This window comes from Taurulus bubalis, assembly GCF_910589615.1.
Source record: "Taurulus bubalis genome assembly, chromosome: 2".
Classification (NCBI taxonomy): Eukaryota; Metazoa; Chordata; class Actinopteri; order Perciformes; family Cottidae; genus Taurulus; species Taurulus bubalis.
The window spans coordinates 20,899,611-20,925,507 of NC_136590.1; the positions used below are offsets into that span (position 1 = coordinate 20,899,611).

Genomic DNA, 25,897 nt, shown 5'->3' on the forward strand with positions numbered 1-25,897 from the left:
GAATCTTCAAAGGTTTTTCCACTGCCTAACTGTTCCAAGCTGTACATATGCACCAGCTCACGTCTGTGTAACCTACGCTGCCACGTTCAATGCCACGTTACGCTGCCACTTAACACTGTCACGTTACGCTGTCAAGTTACGCTGTCAAGTTACGCTGTCAAGTTACGCTGTCAATTTATGCTGCCACTTAACACTGTCACGATGCGCTGTCAAGTCTCGCTGTCACTTAACATTGTCACGTTACGCTGCCACTTAACACTCACGTTACGCTGCCACTTAACACTGTCACGTTACGCTGGCTGTCACGTTATTCTGACAACTGGGTTAACAAGTGAGGTGCCACCGTAGTAAAAGCTGTTTGTCTACTTCTGCCTTCAAACCAGATTGGTCTACCATGAGACAGACCTCGCCCAATGTATTTGGTAATGGGTATCTTTGAAGGAAAGCTGGCAGAGGAGATGTTATTACAGCAGAGGTGAAGCGAGTGCTGAGTACAGTGACGGTACTGTGCCACAGCATAGGAGCTCCAGTATGGGTACACCTTGGCACGTGTGCACTGGAAAAAGCCTCTACAAGCACCACATTATAGCTCAAACACAATAAGAGTTTCACAAATGATCACTAGAGGGCGACAGAGGGCTGCACTTGGGCTCATGCACACACACAAACACATACATAGAGGAGAGAAGGGAAGGGGACTCCACTGTCTCATGCTGGAGGGGCCGGTCACTCGTCAAATCGTCCCTCCAGGATGCTCTCAAATGAGAAGGGGAAGAACTTGAAGCCCTGGCCCAAGTAGAACTTGTTCTGGAACTCCACCCTGAGAGAGGACAACAAGCAGGAGGAAAGTGGTGGTGAGAACTGGGGCTTAATAGGCATGGTTCAGAATATCAACACACAATGAAAATGGATGGCAGTGTTTCTTGTTGAAAGTTATCAGGGTGAAGTTTTCCTGTATTAGTCTGATATTTTTCCCTCTTTGGCCAACACATTGGACCCACAAATATTTCTAAACATTGAATAATGGTCTTACAACATTCCATTATTATTACTTTTGTTATTTACAAAGAACTGCCTTTTAGAAACTCTTCTTGTTTGCCTTTGGTTCGAGTTGAGCTTAACACCTGGACTTCATTTTTATTATTTTGATTTCTATTTATTTACTTGTAGCCCCGCCCTAAAAGCATACCCTGCTTTATGGTCTGTTTGACTCAAAATTACCATAATTTACTAAATGAACATCAAGCTGTATTGAAGAAGACTTGAAACTAGAGATTGAGACATAAACTCATGTTTACAATGTTTACTGAGGGAATAAATCAAGAGAGCAGTAGAGTAATTTATATAGACTTCATTACAACCAGAGGAGTCAACCCCTAATGGACAGTTGAGTGAATGCAGGTTTGAGACACATCTGCATTGGTTTCACTTTTCACAACCAGAGGTTGCCATATGGCAACTAATGTACAAAGGAAAATTTCCCCTGATGGAGGCACTGGACGAAAAGCCGGAGCATCACTAAAGCTATTCGAATGCTAACCGAGGGGAACATGAATGAGTGAGCGACATTTGAGGGTAACCCTCCGATTAGATATTTCATTCTGAACAGAATTATTAGACCAACCAACTGACCAGCAAGTGCTCTCCCCAAAACAATGCTGTATGATGGATGATGCCAGTAACCATGACTACAAGAGGACAAAACAGTATATCTAGACAACAAAAAATAAAGCATTTTTCTTGGTAGATCTTGGATACCGACAGCCTTCTTGTTCAGACCCTCAGTACCTTTCTGTGACATCCTAACTTCACTTCTCCGTCATACTAACTAACACACCACTCATGTGCCAATGATTATTTTTATTCAGAGAAGAAGTTAGGAACACGAGCAGGCGGTTCTCTAGAAACCAGGAGGGTTGGCAGCGTCTGACCTCAAGACTGACGTTCACCTTGAATGATTTTAATCTGGATGATGATAGAAATGAATGTGGCTGTTCCAGGATGTCTTTAAGGCAGGGCACATTCCATGAAGTAAGTCAAAGTGGAATCCTCCCACAGAGCAGTGGAATTATTCTCTCAAAATGGCTGCTAATGTATGAAAATGAAAGATAGTAATAAGAACAATAGTCTCTTGACGGTGACTGGCTGATAGGAGATCCATTATCAGCCTTGTTTGTCTCTCACACTGTAACTCTACCCAAAGCTTCTGTATCGACATAAACAACTCACACTGTACAGGAGGAACCACAGAGTTCTGGTTCTCTACAGCAGAAGTATTGTTTCCATGTGTTCCGGGGGTCTGAGGCTCTGAGCGCTTGTTATGCTGCTGAAGTTGGAACATATTTGGAGACTCGTACTGTACCGCACAAGTTAAAGTGCCACTCTGTAGTTGTAACTAATTACTTTTTTGATGGTTAATGAATCATAAATGATGTACTAAAACTTTGCCAACGCCATTGACGGATGTCAACCGTGAGTAGAGGAACCGTACAGAGGAACCGTGAGTAGAGGAACCGTACAGAGGAACTCTGAGTAGAGAGGAACCGTACAGAGGCACCGTGAGTAGAGAGGAACCGTAAGTAGAGAGGAACCGTACAGAGGCACCGTGAGTAGAGAGGAACCGTAAGTAGAGAGGAACCGTACAGAGGCACCGTGAGTAGAGAGGAACCGTACAGAGGAACTCTGAGTAGAGAGGAACCGTACAGAGGCACCGTGAGTAGAGAGGAACCCTGAGTACAGAAGAACCGTGACTAGAGAGGAATCGTGAGTAGAGAGGAACCCTGAGTATATATTACAGATTTTGAAGTAGTACGATCTGCAACGCGCTCAACATTGCTGGGTGACCAAATATGGCTGCTGAGAGCCAGACTCACTTCCTACTTCAGTCAGGAACAGTGAACATGTGACAAAGGTCATTTTTAGAAAAACTAAAATCCATATTCTGAGGGGCCCGGCGCTTCTGAGCAACACACGCCAACAACACTTATTAAAACACAGTTTCTGTTCATGTCTGCCCATTTACCCCAAATGTGATTGTGAGGTTTTTAAATGGAGGGGCTTAAAGTCTTAAAACACAGCATTCTTTGTGATACTAGCAATCTTTTATGAGAGCGTATCCACTGTTTTTGTCAAAAAACTTTCTCTAAAATAATTAATAAAGCTCACGATCAATATGATTCAGTCATCCTCCAGATAAAAGACACACCTCAATGTGTTTCTACTGCTCTTCATCTTCTGACTCATCTGCAGTAAAGTGAGCACCGAGTGCCATACTTTACTTCTTTTTCTTGAAAACATGGAAACTTAAAATCCACAGTTGGGACATTGTAATTCCCAAATCCTGACAACTTCCGATGTCTTCACTTGAGAGGAAGAAACTAAGAGTGGATGTTCAGTTCCCCGCTAGTTCCTGGCCTCTGCGGCCGAGGGGAGTGCCCAGGAATGTCTCCCAGTTGTGGCAAATATTTGGCCTGCCAGAGGGCAACACTTGAAAAGAGGAAAGAAATGAGAGATTCTCTCATCTGTACTGAGCTGTACCTTACACACACCAAATGCCACTAACTCTGGTGTTGGTGTGTGTTGTGTTGTGTTGTGTTGTGTGTGTGTGTGTGTGTGTGTGTGTGTGTGTGTGTGTGTGTGTGTGTGTGTGTGTGTGTGTGTGTGTGTGTGTGTGTGTGTGTGGATAACTCATCAGTATGTGCGTGTGAAAGTGGACAGAGTGCGGAGCGTCCACTCTGACTGCTGTTCACTTTGAACATGAATATTTCCATTCGCTCGCCTCTGTGAAAAATACTCCACTACTCTTCTTGAACCTTAGCGGAGAGCTGTTGTGCCGACACACTGCTGCTTTATTACCAAGCACGTTGGAGCCGGAGAGCCGCCCAGTACAACCACTGCCTGTTTCTGTGGGCCCACTGGAAGCTTATTCATTCACGAATGTGAGGGGAGATAGAAACACTGCGTTCGGGCTCCATTCTGTTCGTTTCACTTGAACTTTCTAATTTAAATTTGCAGCTGATTTGTTCCCTGTCCTCGACCAATACAGAATTGTTTTAATTGATTCTGATAAAAAAAATCCTATTTGAGCATTTAAAGGATGAGCCTGGCGATTCTTTGTAATTTATTTTGTAACCGTTACTCCGTCTCTCAATACTTCCTGATTTCTCCACGCTGTCTGTCTCATTTGTAGATATGGGTGTGTATCTTTAGCTTTTCCATCGACTGACTGTATTAATGTTGTCTGTGGTTCAACTCAGCTGCTTCCACAACAGCTCTGTGCAACAACACCTCCAGCCTGGAGCGCGCAGCCGGCCCATGTGTGAGGCAGATAGGTGGAGTTACACAACACACACTGTAGGTTTCTTGGAAGAACAACGCTGTCTGGATAAGAGACAGCTGGGCTCAGAATGTGCAAGGTGGTCAGATCGCTTTTCACAGGTTTACAGGAACGACGCACAGACGGGTCCTACTTAAACCTCCTTATAACAATCAGGCCGGAGAGCAGCAGTTAGATATCAACACCATACCTCTGTCCAACCAAAACACGCTGTATATTCTCTCCCTGTCTTTGTTTATCCGTCTCATAATCATGACGTGAGGCTCTGTGCTGCCAGCACAACCAGAGACCCGAAGCATTAAAGAAAACACCCGCTAGGCCTTCACTGATCCGGTCTGTCGAACAGAATGGCAGCAAGGTGTACCAGATCTGGATTCAGCCACAAATGAGCCGATGATAGATGCATGGTCTCTGAGAACAGACAGAGATGTTTCAATGCCAGGCAACAGACTAGGCCTCTTTAATTCAACTCTAATATACAACATTTACATTTTTTTGTGCAGTGTAAAGCGGCACCAAACACTGCTTGAAGTAAGTAAAATGGAATATCAGAAGCATTTTGTGTCGTCGGGGTCGCGTGCATTAGACACTAAATCAAAGCACCTCCATCACTGCCTAAAAGAAAAGAAAACCCATCCTCAACATTAGGAGCCCTGGGTCCACATGGGATCCCAGGGCTCAAACCGGCAACCTTGTGGTTTGAGGATGACCCATTGAGCCACAGCCACATTGTTATAATAGATGAGAGACTTATGTCTTCAAGTAATGAGTTTGTGTCCAGTACGCCAGAGCACGGACCAATCAGTGTCCCGTGAGGAGCTGCCAGCTGGCAGCTAGGGGCGTGGCTTAGGTCTGTGTGAGATGACGCAGAGAGGAGACTGTGGGTCTGAACAACTTTAAACTGCTTTTCAGCAGAAGTTTAAATTAGGCAATATATATATATATATATATATATATATATATATATATATATATATATATATATATATATATATATATATATATATATATCAATCAGTGACCAATTAAAACAATGGATGATTAATACATTCACGTGTCTTGGAAGCCGTTTGTAACAACGTGGCCTGGGACTACAGATGAAAAATAGCTCTTTGGCTAATTCTGACATTTTTTATAGCTTGTGTATTTATTAATTTGCAGTCTCTTCTCCACAACACACTAGCTGCATACATGTGTAATTATTTATTTTTCTTTTAAATTATTGTAGTGTAGTGAGAAATAAAAATGTAATTATTTTTACTATTTGGATGGGCCAAGCCTTTCGAGTCCCTCTTCCTCACAGTTTGCAGCTACTTTTTTTAACCCGATACATAAAAGTATCTGACCCCTGTGCTTGTTAATCACTGGATTCATACAATAATGTGCTCCGTACTTAAATGGATGTTTCCCTCTTGAGATACTGAACATTAATCATCCATCACTCTCACAACAACTGTCCATATCTCAAAACGTTGTTACTGAGAAAAGAATGTGCTATTTAATAGGATTCACAATTACAGCTGCTTCAAATGACTCCTTACAGCCGTTAATAAATACACACACATATACATACACATATATATATATATATATATATATATATATATATATATATAGATGAAGTATAATTACTGCATGGCTCTAACAATGCCTGCGTGTCAGTGTAGTTTACGCTGGTGCAGACTGGATCAGCAGGGTGGAGGTGGTGCCAGGAGGCGATGGAGCTGCAGGGTGGGAGGTTATCTGGAGGCCTGTGTGCTCAGTTTGGTAAACCACTCTGGGTCTGGAATGTTTCCTTTTGATAGCATTTCTCGTGTGTGTATGTAGAAATGAATAAGAGCAGCTTTAGCAGAGACACTTGGTTCAAGAGGTGAGCAATGACAGACAGACAGTTTGCTGTGTGATGTTTTCTATTAATATGGTATTAATTTAGGAGGCATGTGAGAGACCTTCTGCATGCGTTCGGTGCAAATGAGTGTGTCCATGTGCACACCTTGCAAATACGCACATATATTATACATTTAATAGCATGCATGTTGGCTGTATGTGAGTGGGCGTGTGTGTGTGTGTGTGTGTATATATATATACACTGTACATATCATGAGTGTGTCTAACCAGTGCAGCCGCAGGGCGTGCAGAAAGGCTGACAGCCCCTCCATGATGAGCAGGATGGCAACAGTGAGCGTGGCGAAGGCCGCGAAGATGATAGTCAGGCCAAAGAACCCGCCGCCGCTCCGGGAGGACAGACCAAGGTGCATCACCATGGACCAGAGCACCTCTGACAGCTCTGCGCGCACACACACACACACACACACACACACACACACACACACACACACACACACACACACACACACACACACACAGTTATGGCAACAGCAAAGTTCTCACATGTCAAGTATCTACAAGTTTACCGTTATTGAATCGATGTATCTATAGAGTGTTGCAGGGATGAGGTATTTTTGTAGACAAACGCGGAAGTAAAAAAAGGTTTATTGACTTTGAGGTTGTGCAATAATGCTGACTAATTGCTGGGTCTATTGTATATAGGCAAATATAAAATGGTCTTTATCCGCAACCTTTTTAAAAATAATATATGACAGAATTTGCATCAGAAAACTGAGCATGCTTGTGGTTGTGTATGCAGGCTTTTACTCACGTGCATGAGCCAGGCTGAGGGCCCAGAGACGCAGGTAGGAGGCCGTGTTGGAGATGCATCCCAGACAGTACTCTATGGTGTGGATGGCCTGGTGGACAGCTACGTCCCCAAAGTCAAACTGTGGTGGAAAGACAAGATGGTTAGCACACACTGCATGGTTATAGTAACATATTTTTAACATTATATTTTTAACATTATATATATATATATATATATATATATATATATATATATATATATATATACACACACACACACACACACACACACACACACACACACACACACACACACACACACACATATGTTATATGTTATATGTATGTTATATGTATATGCTTTTATATGCAGAGGTATTGAGCTGATAATAGTTATTATAACTCCACGTGTACATGCAGGGAATCAAGCACCTTGCAGGGGCTCAGGACCCTTTAATCACTGCAGAAAAGAATGGTCAAAACACCCCAAAACACTGAATCCTACGCTTCCCATAATGCACCTCACTAGCATCTCTCATTAGACCCTCTCTCCATCTTTCAGAAACTGTTTAATAAATGTGTTTCTAGTCTCCAAACTCAAAGCTAAATACCTGGTTCATGTCACTTCTCAGAGTGAACAAAGCGCCTGGAGAGCCACAGGAAACCGCATGCAACCGGTTTCACAACAACAACGTTAAGGAAATTGACTGTGAAAGCGGCAGAAAGCACCTTCCAGGATTATTGATTATTTCGTCTGCAGCTTTGGTCAATGACTAAGTATGAATATTGACTTCAGATCTGAGTTGCAGGAGTTCCTATTTACTACACTAGCAAACATCGCAGAAACATTCTTTTGAGACTTAAACAGAATCATTTTCCAGTATGTCATTACTGACACGTACGTCATCACAACTTATCACCTGAAGTGTGTCAAACAAACCCTTTCTACTTCGCTCTCACAGATGATTATCGCCCAGCTTTGCTTCTCAAACGGGGGCCAGTAATAACAACTGTACAGTCAGCATGGCATGAACCATGGAAATGACTTGGAATGGAAATTCCGCTATCATCCTAATGAGAGGCTGCTTTAACCTTTGACCCCTGCCCGGGCCTTCAGCTCGGACTAGGCAGAGATGGAGGACCAAAGGCGTCTGGCTCGTTTGAGTTTCTTTTCTCTTTTTTTTTTACCCTGGTGTGATCACAGCGCAGGGACTTGTTTGTGTGTTGTAAAGCCAACAGAGTTCCTCCGTTCTCTCCTTCATGGAACAAGACTAGCCTTTCCTGTATGGAGTGGGCCGGGAGGGGCGAGGGGGACATGGAAGCCTATTGCTCTGACTCGCTCTTGTTGGGTTTGGCTTTGCGCTGGCCCGGTTTCCTCTTTCCATGCTTCTCTTTTGTCCTTGGAGCCGTGAAATAGAGTTCATGCCAGCAGCGCTCATTGTTTCCATTCAAAGGGTCTCCGACATAAGTGGCTAATGAAAACAACCCTGGCTAACACGCCGTCCTGGCGAAACGAGGCCAGTGGCTCTGATCAGAAACGTTGTGGACGAACATGTCAGCTGAGCAGAGAGTGTGAGTTCAAAAATTTACATTCACAACGAATAGGCCTTCAGACTTGTGATGAAACTAACAGCTCAATTAAAACAACAACGCTTTAAGCATCCACACATTTCTTTCAGAGTCATTAGCCAGGATATGTTTCAAAAGATAGGCTGCACATGAAACAGAGACGACTTAAATTAAGGTAAATTTCAAGAGCAGAGATGTGTGAGTCTTGTTGGGCTGGAGATTATCTTTGAGCCGGCGTCCATGTTAAAGTGCAAAAATGTCTTCTTCAGCATCCGGTTGCATTTAGCTCCACCCTCTCGTGTCACATCTGTTTGTAAAAAACCAAGATGGCGACGGCCCAAACATCAAATTCAAGGCCTCAAAACCAAAGTCCACAACCCAAAGAGGGACGTCTCGGTGACTTCGACGTCTCAGAATACAGTACATGGGTTCTGACTCGTTGCCTAGTGGTTTTAACTCCGCCTTGTCTCTGTCTTGTGTGTTAGTCCTGACCTTGTGAGAGTTTCGACTCGTGAGGAAACACTCACGATAATTGGCCAATCTGACACAGTGACCGTCCCAAAAGGCAAAAACATTGTCTTGTATAATCCCGCCATGAGACAACAGTACTGACCACTGTTTTCTTTGTTTTGGATTAATTCCAATGGATTCTACTTAACAAGTCATTACGTCTCTCAGCAAGTCTTTTTTTGAGAGAGCATCTGCCAAAAATCGTAAGGTTTAAGGCTACTTACTGCAGCGATTGAACTGATTCGGCCTTTTTAAAACATTTGCCAAAAGAGGAAACTTGCAACCAATGAAAAACTGCACCGGAAAGAAACGGAACTGTTGCACCTCAGCAGTTCTTTATACCTTTAAGAAAGAGTAATGGACTAGATGATCTGCAGCAGGGCTTTTCACAGACAGACAATCACACACATAAACATGCCTGGTGCTGGGAGATGGACATCACAGGAGCACAGGAGGGTCACACAGAGCTGCCAGAGGACAGGAAGACCACCACTTGGTACGACAGACACAAACAGATCACGCTAGACATCCAAACATGCGAAGAAGAAGATACAAAATGGAGGTTCTTACCGGCTCTTCCTCTAAGTGCTTGAAAGTAAGCAAAGGGTAAAGGTTAGTGTCAGAATTCAGAAACTGCATCCATCCAACAGGTCCCATCCTACTTCAGCAAGTTATTTTCTGAGACTTCTCGAGGTTCTGGAACCTCATCCAAGCCGAACAGGCCCTGATAAAGGTGTTGCGGTTCAGGTTTGTTGGCTACAGGTCATTGAAGCTTTGGGCTAATGTTGGGTTTCACTTTGATGATTTGTGATGTAAATGTAATTTAATGAGACATCTCTCTCTATCTGACTGTGAAAAGCATCTGCTCTTATCATGTATTGTATATGAGACGTGCACTTTTCAGACGGGAAAGGGAAGGACACAGCGTATGCCTGGTCAATAATAGTCAATAATGGATGAAATAAAGCAAAATAGAACTTCTTCGGCTCTCATATCTCTAATTTGGCACCTCTTTGGTTCAGTCGGGTTGGCTCTTGAAGGATAGGTTCTGTTTTCTTGTTTATACGATAATCTCTCTTCATACGTATGATTTATGAGAAGCCTTACATTGAAGCCTTACATTAGCTTCAGCTGAACTTCAGAATGTGTTTTTGTGAGTTTGACCCCATCACTTCTGGGGCTACGGTGCTGATCTTATCCAGCACAACGACATCCAAACATGTTTAAATTTACAAATGAGCAGCGCTGGCAGTAACCAGCGATTACAAGTTCAAAGGTCAGTGTATGTTTGTGTCAGTGTACGCAATTCAAAAGAGCCAGAGAAAACACGAGAGAGAAGGAGAACAGCATCTATCAATGCATCTGTATGTTAACATTTAACAAGTTGTCCACTCCGAAAGCTAACGCGACATTATGCAATATTAAATTCCATAAGTCATGGCAACATGGAATATCAACATGGAATATTCCAACATGGAATATCATGTGGAATAATGAGGACAGAATGCAGTCTTATTACGTTACGGTTATGTAATATGTTATCGCTACGTAAACAACTCAGAGATGTATTATGTAGGAACCTGGGAGACACTGAGCCTCTGAGTCACACATAGAAAAAAATCTGTCTGGTATTTTGAGAAATTCCACCCGCAAGTTCTCATGAACACCACCTCGCTGTTTATGTTTCTGAAATGGAAAATCCATCTCTTATCTGCCCTGCCTCTCTCTGCACGCCGTGCCCACACTGTCCTCATCTCTGGCTTTGACACATGGAGGTACAACAGGGAGTGAAGCGCGGCGCTGGGGAATGAGCTGAGGCAGGAGATTTACATTTAGGATTGTGTTGGTTGGACGTTTTTCGACAGTCTGAAGCTGGAACTGCTGGAACTTCACAGCACTGAACTTACAGGTGTTCATTTGATATTCAAAACATGAATATATCATCAAACAACTATTGTCCATGTCAAGATATGGCAGAGTAATATCTCCCTGAGCAGAGAACGAAGCCACTCTCCCTCTGTGTTGTTATCTAGGCTTCTCTCGGCTCAGCTACACGTGCACTGACATGCTCGTGAGTCTCTGCTGTGCCCCGCTGGCTGGCTAGTGACGACCCGCTGCACCGCTCTCATGTGGCGGTGACAGCTCCACCCTCCGATTCCCCCTCAGGTTCACACCGCTAGCAGCCAGCCGGCGGCTAAGCCGTCTCCATGTTGAGAGCCAAGTTGAGGCAATGGCAATGCTCTGAATTGCGTATTGAGCACCTTGTACTATTGTCCTCATTTAACTAACATGATTGATCATAAAGCAGACTACATATTTGTTAGCGAGCCAAATACAAGTGATTGTGATGCAACGATAAACACTATTTTAGGTGTTTGAATCGCGTGGCCAAGAAACCAGAAAACACAATCACATGGTAAACATTTTGTAATGGCAAACTTTCAAATCAAGCATTTTAAATACATAAAAGTGCAATCTTACATTCAGGAATTATCAGAATCAGAGGTATTGCAATGTTTGGTTGATGTTTGATTACTATGCTGCATCATAATGTGCATACAAACAGGCACAGCAGGTAAAAGCACAATGCTGAGAGAGATGTCATGTTGTATATCAGGTGTATTGGCAAACAGAAAGTGACACATTAAGCAACTATCAAAAGGATTCCTATAATAAACTAAATTCATAATTTTCAGATACAAATATCTGATAAATATCTATATATGTTGTTCTTTCTCAGTGACTTCCTTCATTCGCAACATACACATAAAGGGTCCATAATGTAACAGTGAAAGCATCATAGTCCTACTAAACTCAAACGCAGGCCTGGGAGAGGATGGAAATTGAATCATATTTCATGAGCTCACCTCATCTCCTTCCTCTGAGTGCTGGGAGAGGTGGTCATGGTCCATGATGCCAGCCTCGTCCTCCGTGGGCCCGTTGCCCACCCGCACCGCTCCGAACTTCTGCGCGCCCTGTTGGGTGAGTCCGGAGCATGATGAGGACACGCCTGTTTGCTCTAAAGACTGCTCTAGATTCTCTGCAGGGGCTTCTTCCCTCTTCTGGGACTAGATACAAAAGCCACAAGAGCTGTGTCTTAAAGCCAGCCTTAGGTTGAACGCTTTCTTCTTCATTTAATTCATTTTTTGTTTACAGTAACAGGACACCCAGTACAGTGAGTTCAGGCTTCCATTCCAAAATGAAAAACATCCACCACTTGTGACACACGACGTTGCTCACTGGCCGAGTTAAAACTCAACTAACACAAAGGAAGATTTTTGTAAAGTACAGCTTTCAACTGTTGTAAAACACTTCCTGTTGGCTCATCATGCGACCAACAGCATCGTGATCCAGTCTAGTTAGCTCTGGTGGCTAACTTGGATTTGCAATGTCAGCTAGCCAATAACCTTTTGGTAACTTAAAGCCAGGCAAGCTTGTTAAACCTTTTAATAAATGCTAAAATGTCCCTGACCAAATGTCTTTCTATAGTTTTAACTAAGAAAAGCGTATACATGTTGGGCCATCTTAATGCCACAAAACCGCAACATCCCTGTTTCAATTCCAACCTTCGGACCGGCACTGTCCTATGACAAAAAGTCCCCCAAAAACTATTTAAAAAATGAATAGGTGCCAAAACTGACAAAGTTTATATGTCGGACCCTTGAACACGATAAACACATCGTAACTCTTTAAAGTTGCAACTGATCTCCGGTCGGATGTGACTGCATTTCTTTGAGTTTTAATTCAACCAGTGAGAGCAACGAGAGCTCCAGGCTCACATATCAGGTCAATTAAGAATTTTGGTCAGAACTCATCAAATCAACAGCTCGAGTAAGAGGATGGTGAGTAAGTGGTAGATCATCTGTTCGGGTGCCCTGAGTCTGTGAAGTATTTCTACCAAATTTCCCACCAAAATATAAGCGTTTCCAAGGCCGGCTTTAAGCATATTTCATGGCAACACAACCAACCACATTACACAATACAATGTGCATTGAAATGAATGGCAGAATAGGAGTGAAAAAAAACAACACAGGTTATACATGTTAATCATCAAAAGATGGCAGAAGGTCATAGGTGGGATCAGATCCACATACCAGGTGCATTTTCCACAGGTGCTGACGCCGAAGCACCATAGTTTTCACAATCAGCATACAGGGTACACATGCAAGGGCAATCAGCACCAACAAAATCTGGATCCCCATCTACAGATTCAAACAGAGAGAGGTTAGGAGGGTGTTGGTGATGTGTAGCAGTGAGCAGAAGACACTAATTAGCAGTGAGGCCTCACTCAGGCCTCCCTCGCACCGCTGGCACGTCTTTTTCTTCTTCTGTTCGACTAAAATACAAGCTGTCCTTTGCTTTCGTTATAGTCATTTGTTGTTTTAAATCTAACAATAGGAATATGCTGATTGAAGGACAAAATAGATTGATCTGATTTATGTAGAAACCAAGAGAAAAGGATGACTCTGGGTTTATACTAACTCAAGCTGTTAAAAAGTGAGTACAATCATGTTCTCTGTGGTTTCAATCTCCAATTACATATAATGTACATAACCTATCTATCTATTCTAATCTATTCCAGCTCTCATAGCACACTGTACCCTTGCAACTTGCACATTGACAATGCATGTTGCTGTCAATTGTTGCTTTTTATATATGTTTATAGCTGTATCTTTTTTTTTCACCCACTTGTATGTGCATTATATCTTATTATATCTTATTATCTTTTTTGATGTTACTTTTCATACCTATCTTTTTTGTTGTCCTTGGGAGTCAAATTCCTTGTATGTCGACAATATTTGGTAAATAAAGCTGATTCTGATTCTGAGGTTGAGCTCGCTGAACCCACCACGTGTTTTTGTTTTGGTATCATAACTAGTGTTGGGTTCCAACACGTCCGGTACCTACCGGACCGAAAAGCAACGCAGATTTTGGTGCTTCCTTCCGGTGCCTGAGCCGATTTAAATACTTTTTTTTTTTTACACTACTCTGTAAAGTTGCACGGTATATAGATACTAAAAAGGTAGCGCGGTACCCGCACGCTAAAAACGATTATTAAAATAGCGCGGACCAGAGCACACTCTGCTCTCTGTCTGCCTGCATGCAGAGCGGGGCTTAAATATATATTTTTATATTTTGAAGTTAAAAGGTTTGAAGCTGTAGTTTGAAGCGTGTTTTGTATGTACTTATTTATTTATATCTATAGTATACTTTAAACAGTTAATAATATTGTTCAATTTGAAGAAAAAAAATTGCCTTGGCAATAAAAAAGTATCGGTTCAGGCACCGTTTAGGCACCGGTATCGTTTTAAAAGTATCGGTTTAGCACCGGTATCGGAAAAAACCCAAACGATACCCATCCCTAGTCATAAGCCAGATGAGCACGTCAGCATAGAACGTGACGACTCAACAGTCACAACAACCTGAAATTGTCCGAGCTGCTGTAGGTAAACAATGTGTGCTCTCGACCTGGCAAGTGGGATACCAAACTAGGTAGACGGGTAACTCTGGGCAAATTAGGTCCAGATATCTCCATCGGGCACTATATGGAGCCAAAGCCATTTTTAGCTTAATTTAAAATCCAAGGGGTTGGAGTAGAGCATACAAATAAATGAACCATAACCCATTATTGTCCCGATACTTTGTAGCTACACTGTATATCTGGCTAGCAGAGTAAAGCGGCTGTCGCTGGGGCGGCTGTAGCTCATGGGGATGGGTGGTCGTTCTGCAACCACAGGTTGGCCGGCTCGATCCCCAGTCTCCCCAGAGTTCACATGTCGAAGTGTCCTGAGCAAGATACCCAACCCTAAATTGCTCCCCGGGCGCCTCACTAGGGGCTGCTCCTTCAAAATACTAAGGATGGGTCAAATGCAAAGAATACATTCCATGTATGTATGTACTATGACAAATAAAGTTTCTTCTAAAGGATACTAGTGAGAAAAAGTGATGATCTGAGTTCATGTCGGCAGGAACAACCCCTCCAGAAGTATCTCAGAGCGAAGCACCAAACCCCCCTCCAGCTGCTGTTCTGTAACTGAAATTGACCACTGACCAGAAGACTAATTCAACCTGTCCTTCCTCATAGCGACACCTGAACTTGCGTTTTGATCCAATACTAATTGCGTCAAAATACCAATGACGTTTTACTGGTGGGATTTTCCAGTGTTAAGATATTGCCAAATTCCACTCAACCTGAGACAGAAGCGAGACGCCTCTCTCGTTAGCTATTTCCATCATTGATTCCGGATAGTGGTATCACTACAACAATATGTTATATAGGTAATTACAACAAAATAAATATACTATTTATTATTATTGCTCACTATGAGCTGCTGTACACCTCCCTACCAGGGTACAACCACACCAGTGCATGAGCGAGGGGCAGGAGGCTGGGAGAGGCAGAGGGGTATGGGGGCGGGAGCACCTGTCCCCTGTAGAGGGGCTTGCTGGTGGTGTCGCTGTAGTTGAAGAGACACATGTTGATGAAGTGGATGAGCAGGCTGGGCGCGTCCTTGGAGGTGAAGACGTCATAGGCCGTCCACTTGTAGAAGACCAGCAGGGCGAGGTAGCCGAACAGACTCGCCATGAAGACGATCTCGGGGATGAAGCCCAGGAAGATGTTCAGCGGCTTCTTGAAGTACCTGCGTGCAGCAACATTCAGTCACCGACACAAACAACGCAGATTTTATAATAGCGCTGCTGCTGCATGTCGGCGATGGAGAATCTATCTGTGTTGGCCGACACTGAAAATCATACTCCATCAGTGTTATTGTGTCCATTCAGATGGAAATAATAACTGTGTTATCTATGGAGGCATCAGAAAAGTGCTTTAAAAAAGTGAAAACAAATGTTTGAAAACTTGAAACAGAGAAGGCTTGAACTTTGTTATTTCAGACCAATTTGGGTTGTTTGGATGTTTTTTGAAAGCTTCTCTTTCTCTCTTTTCTCTGGCCTCTCCTCTCCTCTCCTGCTTTTAGACTTTCCTCTCCTTGCCTCCTCATATGTCCCTCCTTGAGGTCTCTTGCCCTCCTCCCTCCCTATGTTCGATCAATGTCCCCTCTCTGTTTATCAAGGTACACAAACACTTAATAATCCTAAGAATTACTGGAATTCTACAGTGGGATCATACATACAAGTATCATACATACAAGTATACCACTGGAATCCATTCCTCAAATGTAAACGGTCCCTTCAGTATTAGCAGTAATCCAGGTGATTGCAATAAGGAACTGTAGGGTGATGGTGCAGATTCACCCAAATGTTTTTGACAATTTAGATATTGGCAATATGCTAAAACCGCAAATAAGTATTATAAACAGAACACATTTTTGTGCCAATTGCATGCCAATCGACGGCAGTTCAGAGTAGTTTTAGGGCCTCGGGAGTCAGATCGTCCTCAAATGGCTTCTGCCAGTTTATTGTAACAGACTGACTTCACTGGGTTTGGGTTGTCTCTCAAGCTTTTTTTTCATTCTTCACACCACTACTTCCATCACTTTCTGTGCAAACAACTGAGCAAAACACTGGCCAGAAGTGTGCCCCAGTATTACACCTGGTCCCTCGAGTTTTGCCATTCAACTCCGGCACGAACCCTTTGGCCTGTGGTGGCCGTATGCTGTACGCCTGTGGAGAACGGGAGTGAAAAGTGAAAGGTGCTCACTTCCTGCATTTTTGCTGAGCGTTTTACGTACAGGTGGTTGAAGAGACTGAGAGACACTCCAAACAGCATGTGGATGACGCCCAGGATCACGGACATCTTCATCTTGAAGGAGTTGAGGAAGGTCAGCTTATTGCTGGCAAGGTTCCAGATCTGCAGAGATCACACAAGGTGAAATGTTTGAGACCAACCAAGGTTTGGCTGTTCATGAGCGGTCTTAAAAATGTTGCATTTGGGTGCACTAACCTAAACCAAATATATTGGGAACTCTATATTCTAATTATTTTGGTGATTCAGCCAACTGGTTCCTACAGATGATGCTGATCGCTAAAAACAGCTCTCAGATACGCAGTTTCATTTTACATTTTATTATTTCCTAAAACAGCTGAGCAGTTGCCGTTAAACACATTACTCAGAAAAGAGTGAAGTGGTACAGTAAATTGGGTACTATTTTCAGTGGCGGATTAATCCACATTTGGTGCTGTATTTGTATCTGGGATTGAGTCAAAGTAATACACCACAGTGTGTGTGTGTTCATGTGTTTTTAACGCATCAGTGTTTGGACAACAATGGAGCTCTACGACATGGAGGAAGAAGACATATCACGCTGTGATTCTAACCAGTGAAAACAACGACTATCTACCTATTTTTGTTATTCTAGTGAGTGTACAGATTTTACCGGGTCGATTCCGAGTGGATAAGGCCCGTTGAACACACCAGGAACAGCTGGGTCCAACTGCAGAACTTTATTGGAATCAAGTGTCTCAATCCTAGAACAGATCAGCAGGAAAGTAATCCATGTTTCGAAAGGAAGCAGATTATATACAACCACCAGCAATACATTTTAGAAACATGAATCGACAACATTGAGTATAGTAGTGGGATGATGCAGTTAATTGCCAGCGTAGCCTTGAGAGTCTTTTCAACATAGTAGAACAACTTAATATACAAATCAGTGCATTATTTCTTGAGGAGCAACAGTTTATCCATGAACCCAGTTCTCTGTTGCTCTGGCTACAGCGCAGGTTAGTGGGCACATCAGTGAGCACAGTTTTTAGTCACGTTTCTGTACAGGTGGTGGTGCTCAGCAGGCCGTCCTCACTGTGACAGCAGGGCTGAAGAAAGTCTCTGCACCAGGCTGTTGTTCACCAACAAATGGTTCCTACTTCCCCAGAAGCACAAATTGTCGTTTTTTACACTTCTGTTTGTGTGGAGATGAGACGGTCATTCAATGTGTTAATTAGTGAGCTTTTAAGGTGTTGGTCTTTATGCTAAGCTAGACTAACCCCGTCCTGAATCCAGCTGTTCTTAACACACAGAAATGGGTTCAGATGTGGTTCATCTTTTCATCGCGCTCTCAGAAAGAAACCAAACATACGCATTACCCAAAATGTTGAACTATTCCTTTTAATTAGTGACAATCAAAGATGTGGGTCATCTGAGACAGCTGACTTACGTCCAGTTGGCTCCTTTGGGGCCAAACATGGGCCTGACGCTCCACCCAGAACCGAACATGTTGAGCGACTTGGAGAAGCAGTCGTTGTAAATGATCCCGGTGTATATAGAGAAAATCCCCATCAGCAGGATGATGTAGCGACCAGCAAACACCATGTTGAACATCTACAGACACACACACACAACAGCTCAGAAAATGTTGTCTGTCTGTAATGTGAGGCTAAACTGTAAAGCTTCTCACTTATTACATGTTTATGTCTCACTCTACCTCGTTGTCACTCTTCTGGGCCACGAGGCGACTCTCTCGGATGACCAGGTAGAGGGCAGCACAGGTCATCAGCGCGCCGTGTCCCATGTCGCCAAACATCACCGCAAACAGGAAGGGGAAAGTAATGATGGTGTACGGAGCTGGAACAGGAACAATAATATTATAGGAATCACACAAAATTACTGAAATATGAAAATATTATGAACAAAATTAAATGTTATTTTTGTCTACATCATCTATGTGAGGAAAGCGAGAGATAATTAGATGTTCCGTATAAAGGCCTTTAAACATTTTTCTCCGTGTGATTTATTTGCATGTCAATATATATATATTTTTCTATCTGTGGCAACTTAACCCACTCTGTTGACACTCAGCTGCTGCTGCACTTCCACAAGTTTCAGTGATCAATAATTCAAATTTGAACTAATAAGACAAGAGATAGATAAGAGTAATTAATTAAAATCAAGATAAAGGAACTCCTGAGTGACCTGGATTGATCTCCCGGTAGTTCCCGATGCCGTAGGCGTCCACGATGTTCTGGAAGCCTGACGTGAACTTGTTGGTCTTATTGAAGGTAGGTGGAGTTTGCTTTGTCTGCATCCTGTTGAGAATGGACGGCACCGTGGAGCCACTCCTCTCCTGTCAAATAAAGCCCCAATTTATCAGACACCTCCACACATTCTCATGACTTATATTATTATTATTATCAGTTTGAAAGTCCAACTTGTATTGGCTTTGCCACTTGTAATTTGATTTGACATCTTTCTGCAATGAAACCGCCCAGAAACGAGCGCTTAGGCGATTGAGACTTTAATGCTGTTTCAAAGTGCAAAAAAAGTTTGATCTTCTTTTGAAATGTGAGCAAAATATAGAGACAGAGCGTGGGATACACTACCAACGGGGCGAAGAACCCAGAACTACGTTTTTATAAGATGAATAACATGATGCTGATGTTTTTAGCTAGCAACAGGCATTTTGTTTGCATTCCAGCCATTGGGTTGTACATGCTGATTGTTTTACGCTCCAGTTTGAGTGCTTTTTCACAGGATGGGATGTCGTATCACAGCTTAACACTAGCAGAGATGTTCTGGCTGTATACTGATAATTCTCCAGCAGCAACCTTATTCCTGTTATTTCACAGCGCTGCAGGGGCCTGCATATGAACTGCTACTATCCATATAACCGAAACAATTTTTACTTTGTTTAATCATAAAATAAGAAAAGCCAATACTAGTGTATAAAAGTATCATAATATTGCTCTGTTTAGCAGCACTTCGTCCAATATAGTTCACAAGAACAAGAAGCAGAGCTTTCAGTGGAGAGAAAAACATTTGTAATTGTTTCCCATGGCGTTACTGATGCAATGTGTGAGCCAGAAAGAAAGAAACATGCGATACCGCAGCACTACACAACAAGAACAAGTACATGAAAAGCAAACTCACCGTCCCTCTGCGCAGAGCAAACTGGATGGAGTCCAGGTCTGAGACGGGACACCACACCTCAGCGATCAGACACTTCTGGGTGACGTCAATGTTGCACAGGTTGAGCGTGTGGTAGATGGCCTTCATCTTCCTCACCTTGATGAACCACACCCGCATGGTCTTGGAGGCGGCTTGCAGCACCCGCTGACGGTGGTCCTCGGTTTGATTCAGCACCTACAGCGGAAATGTGGGGAGATTTAGACTGCAGATCCTGGTCCAGGCAACACAGGATATTTGGTCTGGTAAGTATTTTAATTTGAATATAATTGATTTTCCTTTTTCTTTTATTGAACTGAAAGCTACTTTCCGTTCATGTTCCATATTGTTCCGTCATGTTTTTGTGAAATGAACAATTAGGAATGTGCAAGATTTGTGAAGTAAACATGCTTGGGAGTAAATGGTAAATGGTAGAGTTGAATTGCTTTTACTGTGCTGACTCCAAGACTCAGGTGCTGTTGATGCACAGGAATCAGATCTTCTGTGTAAACCTGAGTAAAATGCTCTCATGGTGGCGTGTAAAGCATTGTGTTTGGTTGGCAGGCTGAGACCAGGGCAGCCCTCTCGAGCAGAACCAGGACTTTTCTTTCCAGGCTGAATAAGGGCAAACTTTAGGGAACCACAACACTATGAGACAGGACAAAAGTCCCTCACAGATAAGAACAGAAAAAGAAAAAAGCCGACTACATGACGGGGGCTTTTGTGCTTTGATTGGAAGATACATTTTCTAAAGGAAAGCTGAACACATACATCCTGTTGTGCAACGTTTCTGACAGATTTCTTCTTGTTTACTGAGCAGCGTTATAACAAAGAGTTCAAAGACCCCTTTGAAAGAATTATTAAATAAAAAAAAACTGCACTGCTAATGGTAATGGTCTTTTAAACGATTTTGGCTTCTTGATGTGTGTGATGGGAGGGAAACATCTAGAGACAAACGTACCATCTGGAGGTCGTCGATGCGGCTGTTGACTCCAGCCAGCATCTCCTTCCTCTCCTGTGGGGTCTCTGGACACGGGTAGAGGGAGGCACGGAACCTGGGAAACAGCACCCACCAACAGAGTCAACTACATTGTCATAGTTAGCACATTAACGTGTTTCCTGAGGTCACAGTGACCACCAAATTAGAATCGGTTGAGTCAAAGTGGACGTCTGTGACAAATTTGAGGAAATTCCCTCAAGGCTTTCGCTTTTCACCTTGACCTAGGGCGGCTGTAGCTCAGGGGGATGAGTGGTCGTCCCACAAGGTAGCAGGCTCGATCCCCAGTCCCCCCATAGCTCACATGTCAAAGTGTCCCTGAGCAAGACAATGAACCCTCAACTGCTCCCCGGGCAGCACACTGCTCCCCATCCAGGGATGGGCCAAATGCAGAAAAGAATTTCCCAAAGGGGGTTAATAAAGTGCATGTTTCTTTCTTTTTTTGACCACCAAACAGACAGCGGACAGTCAACCCGAACAACGTAAGCGAGCTTCCATCCTTAAAAAAATAAAAGTCAAAACCGAAGCAGCAATTTATCAAATGTCCAAGACGATGCAGACCGCTTACCAATGTTGACCAGGCCTGTCCTACAGGCTAGTGTCCATGATGGCACCGTGCCCCCTTGTTTGCTAGTCTGGATAAACGGTGCTCTTACAGATCAGACTGGACAGATACAGTCCTGCCCATGTTCTTCCCTGTGTGCTATCAACATTGAACTCCAAATCCAAAAGTAGAACGCTAAACCTGAAATATGTGATGTCATCAGGTATGAAGTGTGGAGCTGCTGCATAGACAATGCATTGGGAGAGATGTTCTCGAACACCAGGGGGAGGTTCTGAGTTTATGCTACATTCTCTAACTATATATCTGACAACACTTGAATAGAATTAAAAAAGGAAACAGACATTCTGTATGTCTCCCATTCATTGTACTTATCACGGTGTTGGATGGCTTCCTGTTTTGTGTTGTAGTTTGTGTCTCTGGTGTACTGTGTCCCTGCATTTCCTGTTGTCTGCCTCCCACGTGTCTCCTGATTGCTCATTCCCTTCACCTGCCCGCATGGTTTTCACCTGTGCGTCGTTGCCTTCACTCTTTTGAAGCCTTGCCTTGTGTTTTGTTTGGAATAAATTATTATTTTGAACTGTTGCTGTGGCTCTTGGGTCCTAATTGCTACCAAACCGTAACAGAACCAACTGACCATACCTGGACCCAGCCTGCAACTGTTTTCCGGATCCTGCCATGTCAAGTCCACGGCCAGCGACTGTGCGTTTGTTTTTTTGTGACTCTAATGGCCTTAGCCTGGGCTATGTCGACCAGATCATGGATCAGAGCCCGGCACGTGTTACGAGCCATGCAGGGTTTCCGCTTCTGGTGGGTCCCGCAGCCTGAGGGGCAAGACTGATATTTCCATGGCCCAGGAATGGGCCATGGAAATAACACATTGGTTCCCCTTTAACGTTAATTTGCATTGCCATTTCCACGGTTATACCTACTCGTATCATGTAAGTCAAGATTAAACTTCACCATGACCACACAAGCTTAAACCATCTGGATGAGATAAGATGAGAAAAGACATGTTCCTCTGTAAAACCCACCCCTCACAGATCTTCTTCACCCTGTTCTTCAGCTGGTCTCCTTGAAAGAAGATAATGAACACGGATTTGTGGACTTGGTCTCCCTGTTGGAAAGAGAAGACTCTTTTAGAAAATGTACACAACTCACAGACGGTCTGTTTCTAATTTAAGTAAAAATATAAATGATGACATTGTATGGCATTTTGTGTGCTTCTTTGTCCTTGTCACTGTGATTGTATGTTGTGTGTGCTGACCGTGGCGGGGTCCTCCAGAGGGTCCTCAATCTCTGCCTTCCTCAGGAAGACGTTACCGCGACACACTCTCCACAGCATCCTCTCGAAGGTCGGGATCCTCTCCCTGCCGATCACTCCGGCCACAAAGCTGCGCAGACCAAAACAGACGAGCGCTCAGAAAGAAAGAAGGACCACAGTGTGGACTTAGTCAGCCTTTTTGAGTACCACTGAGAACTGAACATTACATTTTATTCTACAGATATCCCGATAATACTGTTATTGTGAATTATTTGGGCCCCAATAATTGTGCAGTGAAAATTTGATATGGTGACAGCCCTAGTCTGATCATATGACAATTTGACAGATTTTTCAAAATAAATGCCGAACTAATTAGTCCCAAAAACGACTTTGAGGACATTCTACTGTTCTCCAAAATATGTATGTTTTGTGTAAATTATGACTATTTGCCAAGACAAAGTGATAATGTACGTTAGAGAATATGATGCAGTCGTCGAGCTTTACCCCAGTCTGAGCGGGGCCCCGCGGCCCCCCTCGCTGCCCTCCATCAGGGACGATGACTCCTCTAGCAGGTTGGGATCCTCCATCTACAAAGATATTAAGAGAGACCGCAGATATTTAGTTTCCATCCGTTATCTATTGTGTGTCTGTGTGGTGTGCACGTCTGAGAGGGAGAAACAAGCAAAACCTCATCAAAGAACTGCTGTGTGCGACGGAGGATGTGCTTGAGCTCCGTCAGCTCCAGGAAGTTCTTCTTCAGGGCCTCCTGGTTGGTGTTGATTTCCTTCAGCTCGTTCTCCAGCTTCTCAAAGGTGGCCTGCCGGTCACAATCAACAGTATGAATACAAAATACACACACTGTGCGCATTGTCACTGTCAAATATGCATTCTGCACATTGTGCATAGACATGCACACATGCTGTACACAACCATTCGCTTCATGTGCTCATTTTCTTGTATTTTTGTCCACAATGTACATAAATACTTGTGTTTCTACTGGAACTGTGTGTCCAGTATGTGCACACATACTTAGCCAATAGAGCTGTTTCTGATGGAGAGTACATACAACTCACAATTCATCGAAATCCAGTTTGGAATTAAAGGGTGGGTGGGTTGGAGGGGTCCACCAAATATAGGATTTTCCCTATTTTCCTATTTTCACTTATTTTTTCATCTCTCAAAAATAATGATGAGATGATGATGGGGATGATGGTTACAGACGGCAGGCTGATTACCTCTAGGTCGATCATGTCTCTGGGAAAGGGCACCTCTGGATTTTCTCCAGTGTCAATATTTGGGATATTCGCTTTCTTGATCTCCTTCTCCACAAACCCTGTTCAGCAGAGAAGAGCCACGATTCAATAGCTTACCAGTGAAAACAAACAACAAGTTATTTATATGTATTTCTCCAGATGAAATGAAGAAAAAAGTGTCATCAAGTGTCATCGTCACAGGTTTGCTCCAGGTTTCATCAGAAAGTTAAGCAGGACTGAACATATGAATCAACACTAGCAAGACAACTTGATTAATCCATGTGCAACATCAATATCAATGTTTACCACTGTTCAACACTTCATATTTCCTACTTCATATGTGCAATAATGTGAACCAGTCCGAGTGTATTGTGTTTGTTTTTTTCTGCAGTTTTTTAAGGACTACACATTTATTATACTGTTTGATTACTTGTTTATTCTCCTTGTTTTGCTTTGGACTGATGCCTCTGGTTGCACTATCCACTTTGCTGCTGTTATACTGAAAATGTCCCTGCGGTGAGACTAATAAGTAATGACCTCATCTTATTTTTTGTAGGAACTACGCTGTGCCTTTGCCCTGATTTTCTCATTCAATTCAATTCAGTTTATTTAGTATAGCCCAGAATCACTAATTACAAATTTGCCTCGGAGGGCTTTACAATCTGTACACATACGACATCCCTGACTTCATGACTTACTCAGTTTCCTGTCCATCTCCTCACATCTCCTCACTTCATTCACAAACTTGCGCTGGAACACGTTTACGTCTGGATTCAGCTGCGGAGAAAGGAAATAGACAATTATGGAAATATAGCCAAAACTCAAACACCACAAGTCTTCCGTGGTCTCTCAAGTTTCCGTCTAATGCATGGGATTATTTGTGCCTTTCGGAGGAGCTGTCCCACCGACAAAACGATGCATGAATACTCACATCTCTAAACTGGACCATGCCCAGTTCTCCCAGCTCACTGACGCAGCAGTAGGCTGCCTCAGACTGGAGAAAGAGCTGGGCTAAGGTCATCTCCTCGCTCCTGAACAGTTCCCCCATGACGAGAACCACGCTCCACCACAGCTAGAAGGAAGAAACACCGCACCTATGGGACAGGGAGACACGTACAACTATTACATGAAAATATATTTTTTTATATATTCTGAGATTTTATTTTTTATACAGTGAAAAGGTCACCTGTTTTTTTTACCTAAAATAACTGTGGTAGTTATAGAATAAGAGTTAGAACAATATGCTGTACTGTCACAACAACTATACTATAAGACAGTACAGTAAAGTACAGTGAGAGCAGAATCACATACTGTACACAGCACCACACTATTGTACTACGCTATACTGCACTACATTGTGTTTGGTCTCACCAAATGGCATAGGAATGACAGCAACTTCACAAAATCACAACGCCTTTATCACTTTTGGCCCTTCATTTCAAGCAAAGTAGTCTGCACTGACCGGACCATCAAAGTGTGTTTTTTTTTTTAGGGGGGGGGGGGGGTTGTCCTTAGAAACAAGTCACACATTCTCTGGCTCCAGCTCATCAAATGTCAGAAAAAGATCAATCAATAATGAAAATAATATCCCTTTCAACACAGGCCTCGGGAAGGAATGCTCCAGCATGGAGGGCTTGGCCTACTGAATAACAGACAGCTAACAGACGGACAGATAGATTGATCGAGTATGCAATCAGTAAACACATTATTGGAATATTTCAGAAAAAGTGTTGTAGACATTCAATGTGGAGAATCTTGGGTCAGAAAATATAAATTACAAATATTTAACTCATACAAACCAGTCAATATACAGTAATTGAGACCGCTGTCATTACACAGCAGCCTGATTTTAATATACAAACATGACTCATAAGCAAGCTACTGTCCAGTCAGTATACATGAAGATGCTAAAGCTAAATACGGAAGTGAACT

The 25,897-nt window shown here is 43.0% G+C and overlaps 1 protein-coding gene across 10 annotated transcripts; it reads right to left on the bottom strand.

Moving 5' to 3' along the window:
* Positions 1-693: 693 nt before the first annotated feature.
* atp6v0a1b (ATPase H+ transporting V0 subunit a1b) lies at positions 694-25,013 on the bottom strand (the record flags this gene model as incomplete). 10 transcript variants are annotated; one of them, XM_079237355.1, is made up of 21 exons in its annotated part: positions 694-820; positions 6,452-6,623; positions 6,996-7,113; positions 9,623-9,640; positions 11,920-12,027; positions 13,147-13,254; positions 15,477-15,693; positions 16,744-16,862; positions 17,389-17,479; positions 18,166-18,329; positions 18,433-18,572; positions 18,921-19,071; positions 19,875-20,087; positions 20,851-20,944; positions 22,483-22,565; positions 22,716-22,842; positions 23,217-23,299; positions 23,401-23,529; positions 23,948-24,045; positions 24,664-24,742; positions 24,897-25,013. In XM_079237355.1, 21 exons carry the CDS (start codon positions 25,011-25,013, stop codon positions 727-729), a joined length of 2,523 nt encoding a protein of 840 aa, XP_079093481.1. In that variant the 3' UTR covers positions 694-726. The 10 variants fall into 10 exon arrangements, with proteins under 10 accessions (XP_079093481.1, XP_079093478.1, XP_079093483.1 ...); XM_079237352.1 differs by having other exon boundaries at positions 11,920-12,120; XM_079237357.1 differs by lacking the exon at positions 9,623-9,640.
* Between the last annotated feature and the right edge of the window lie 884 nt (positions 25,014-25,897).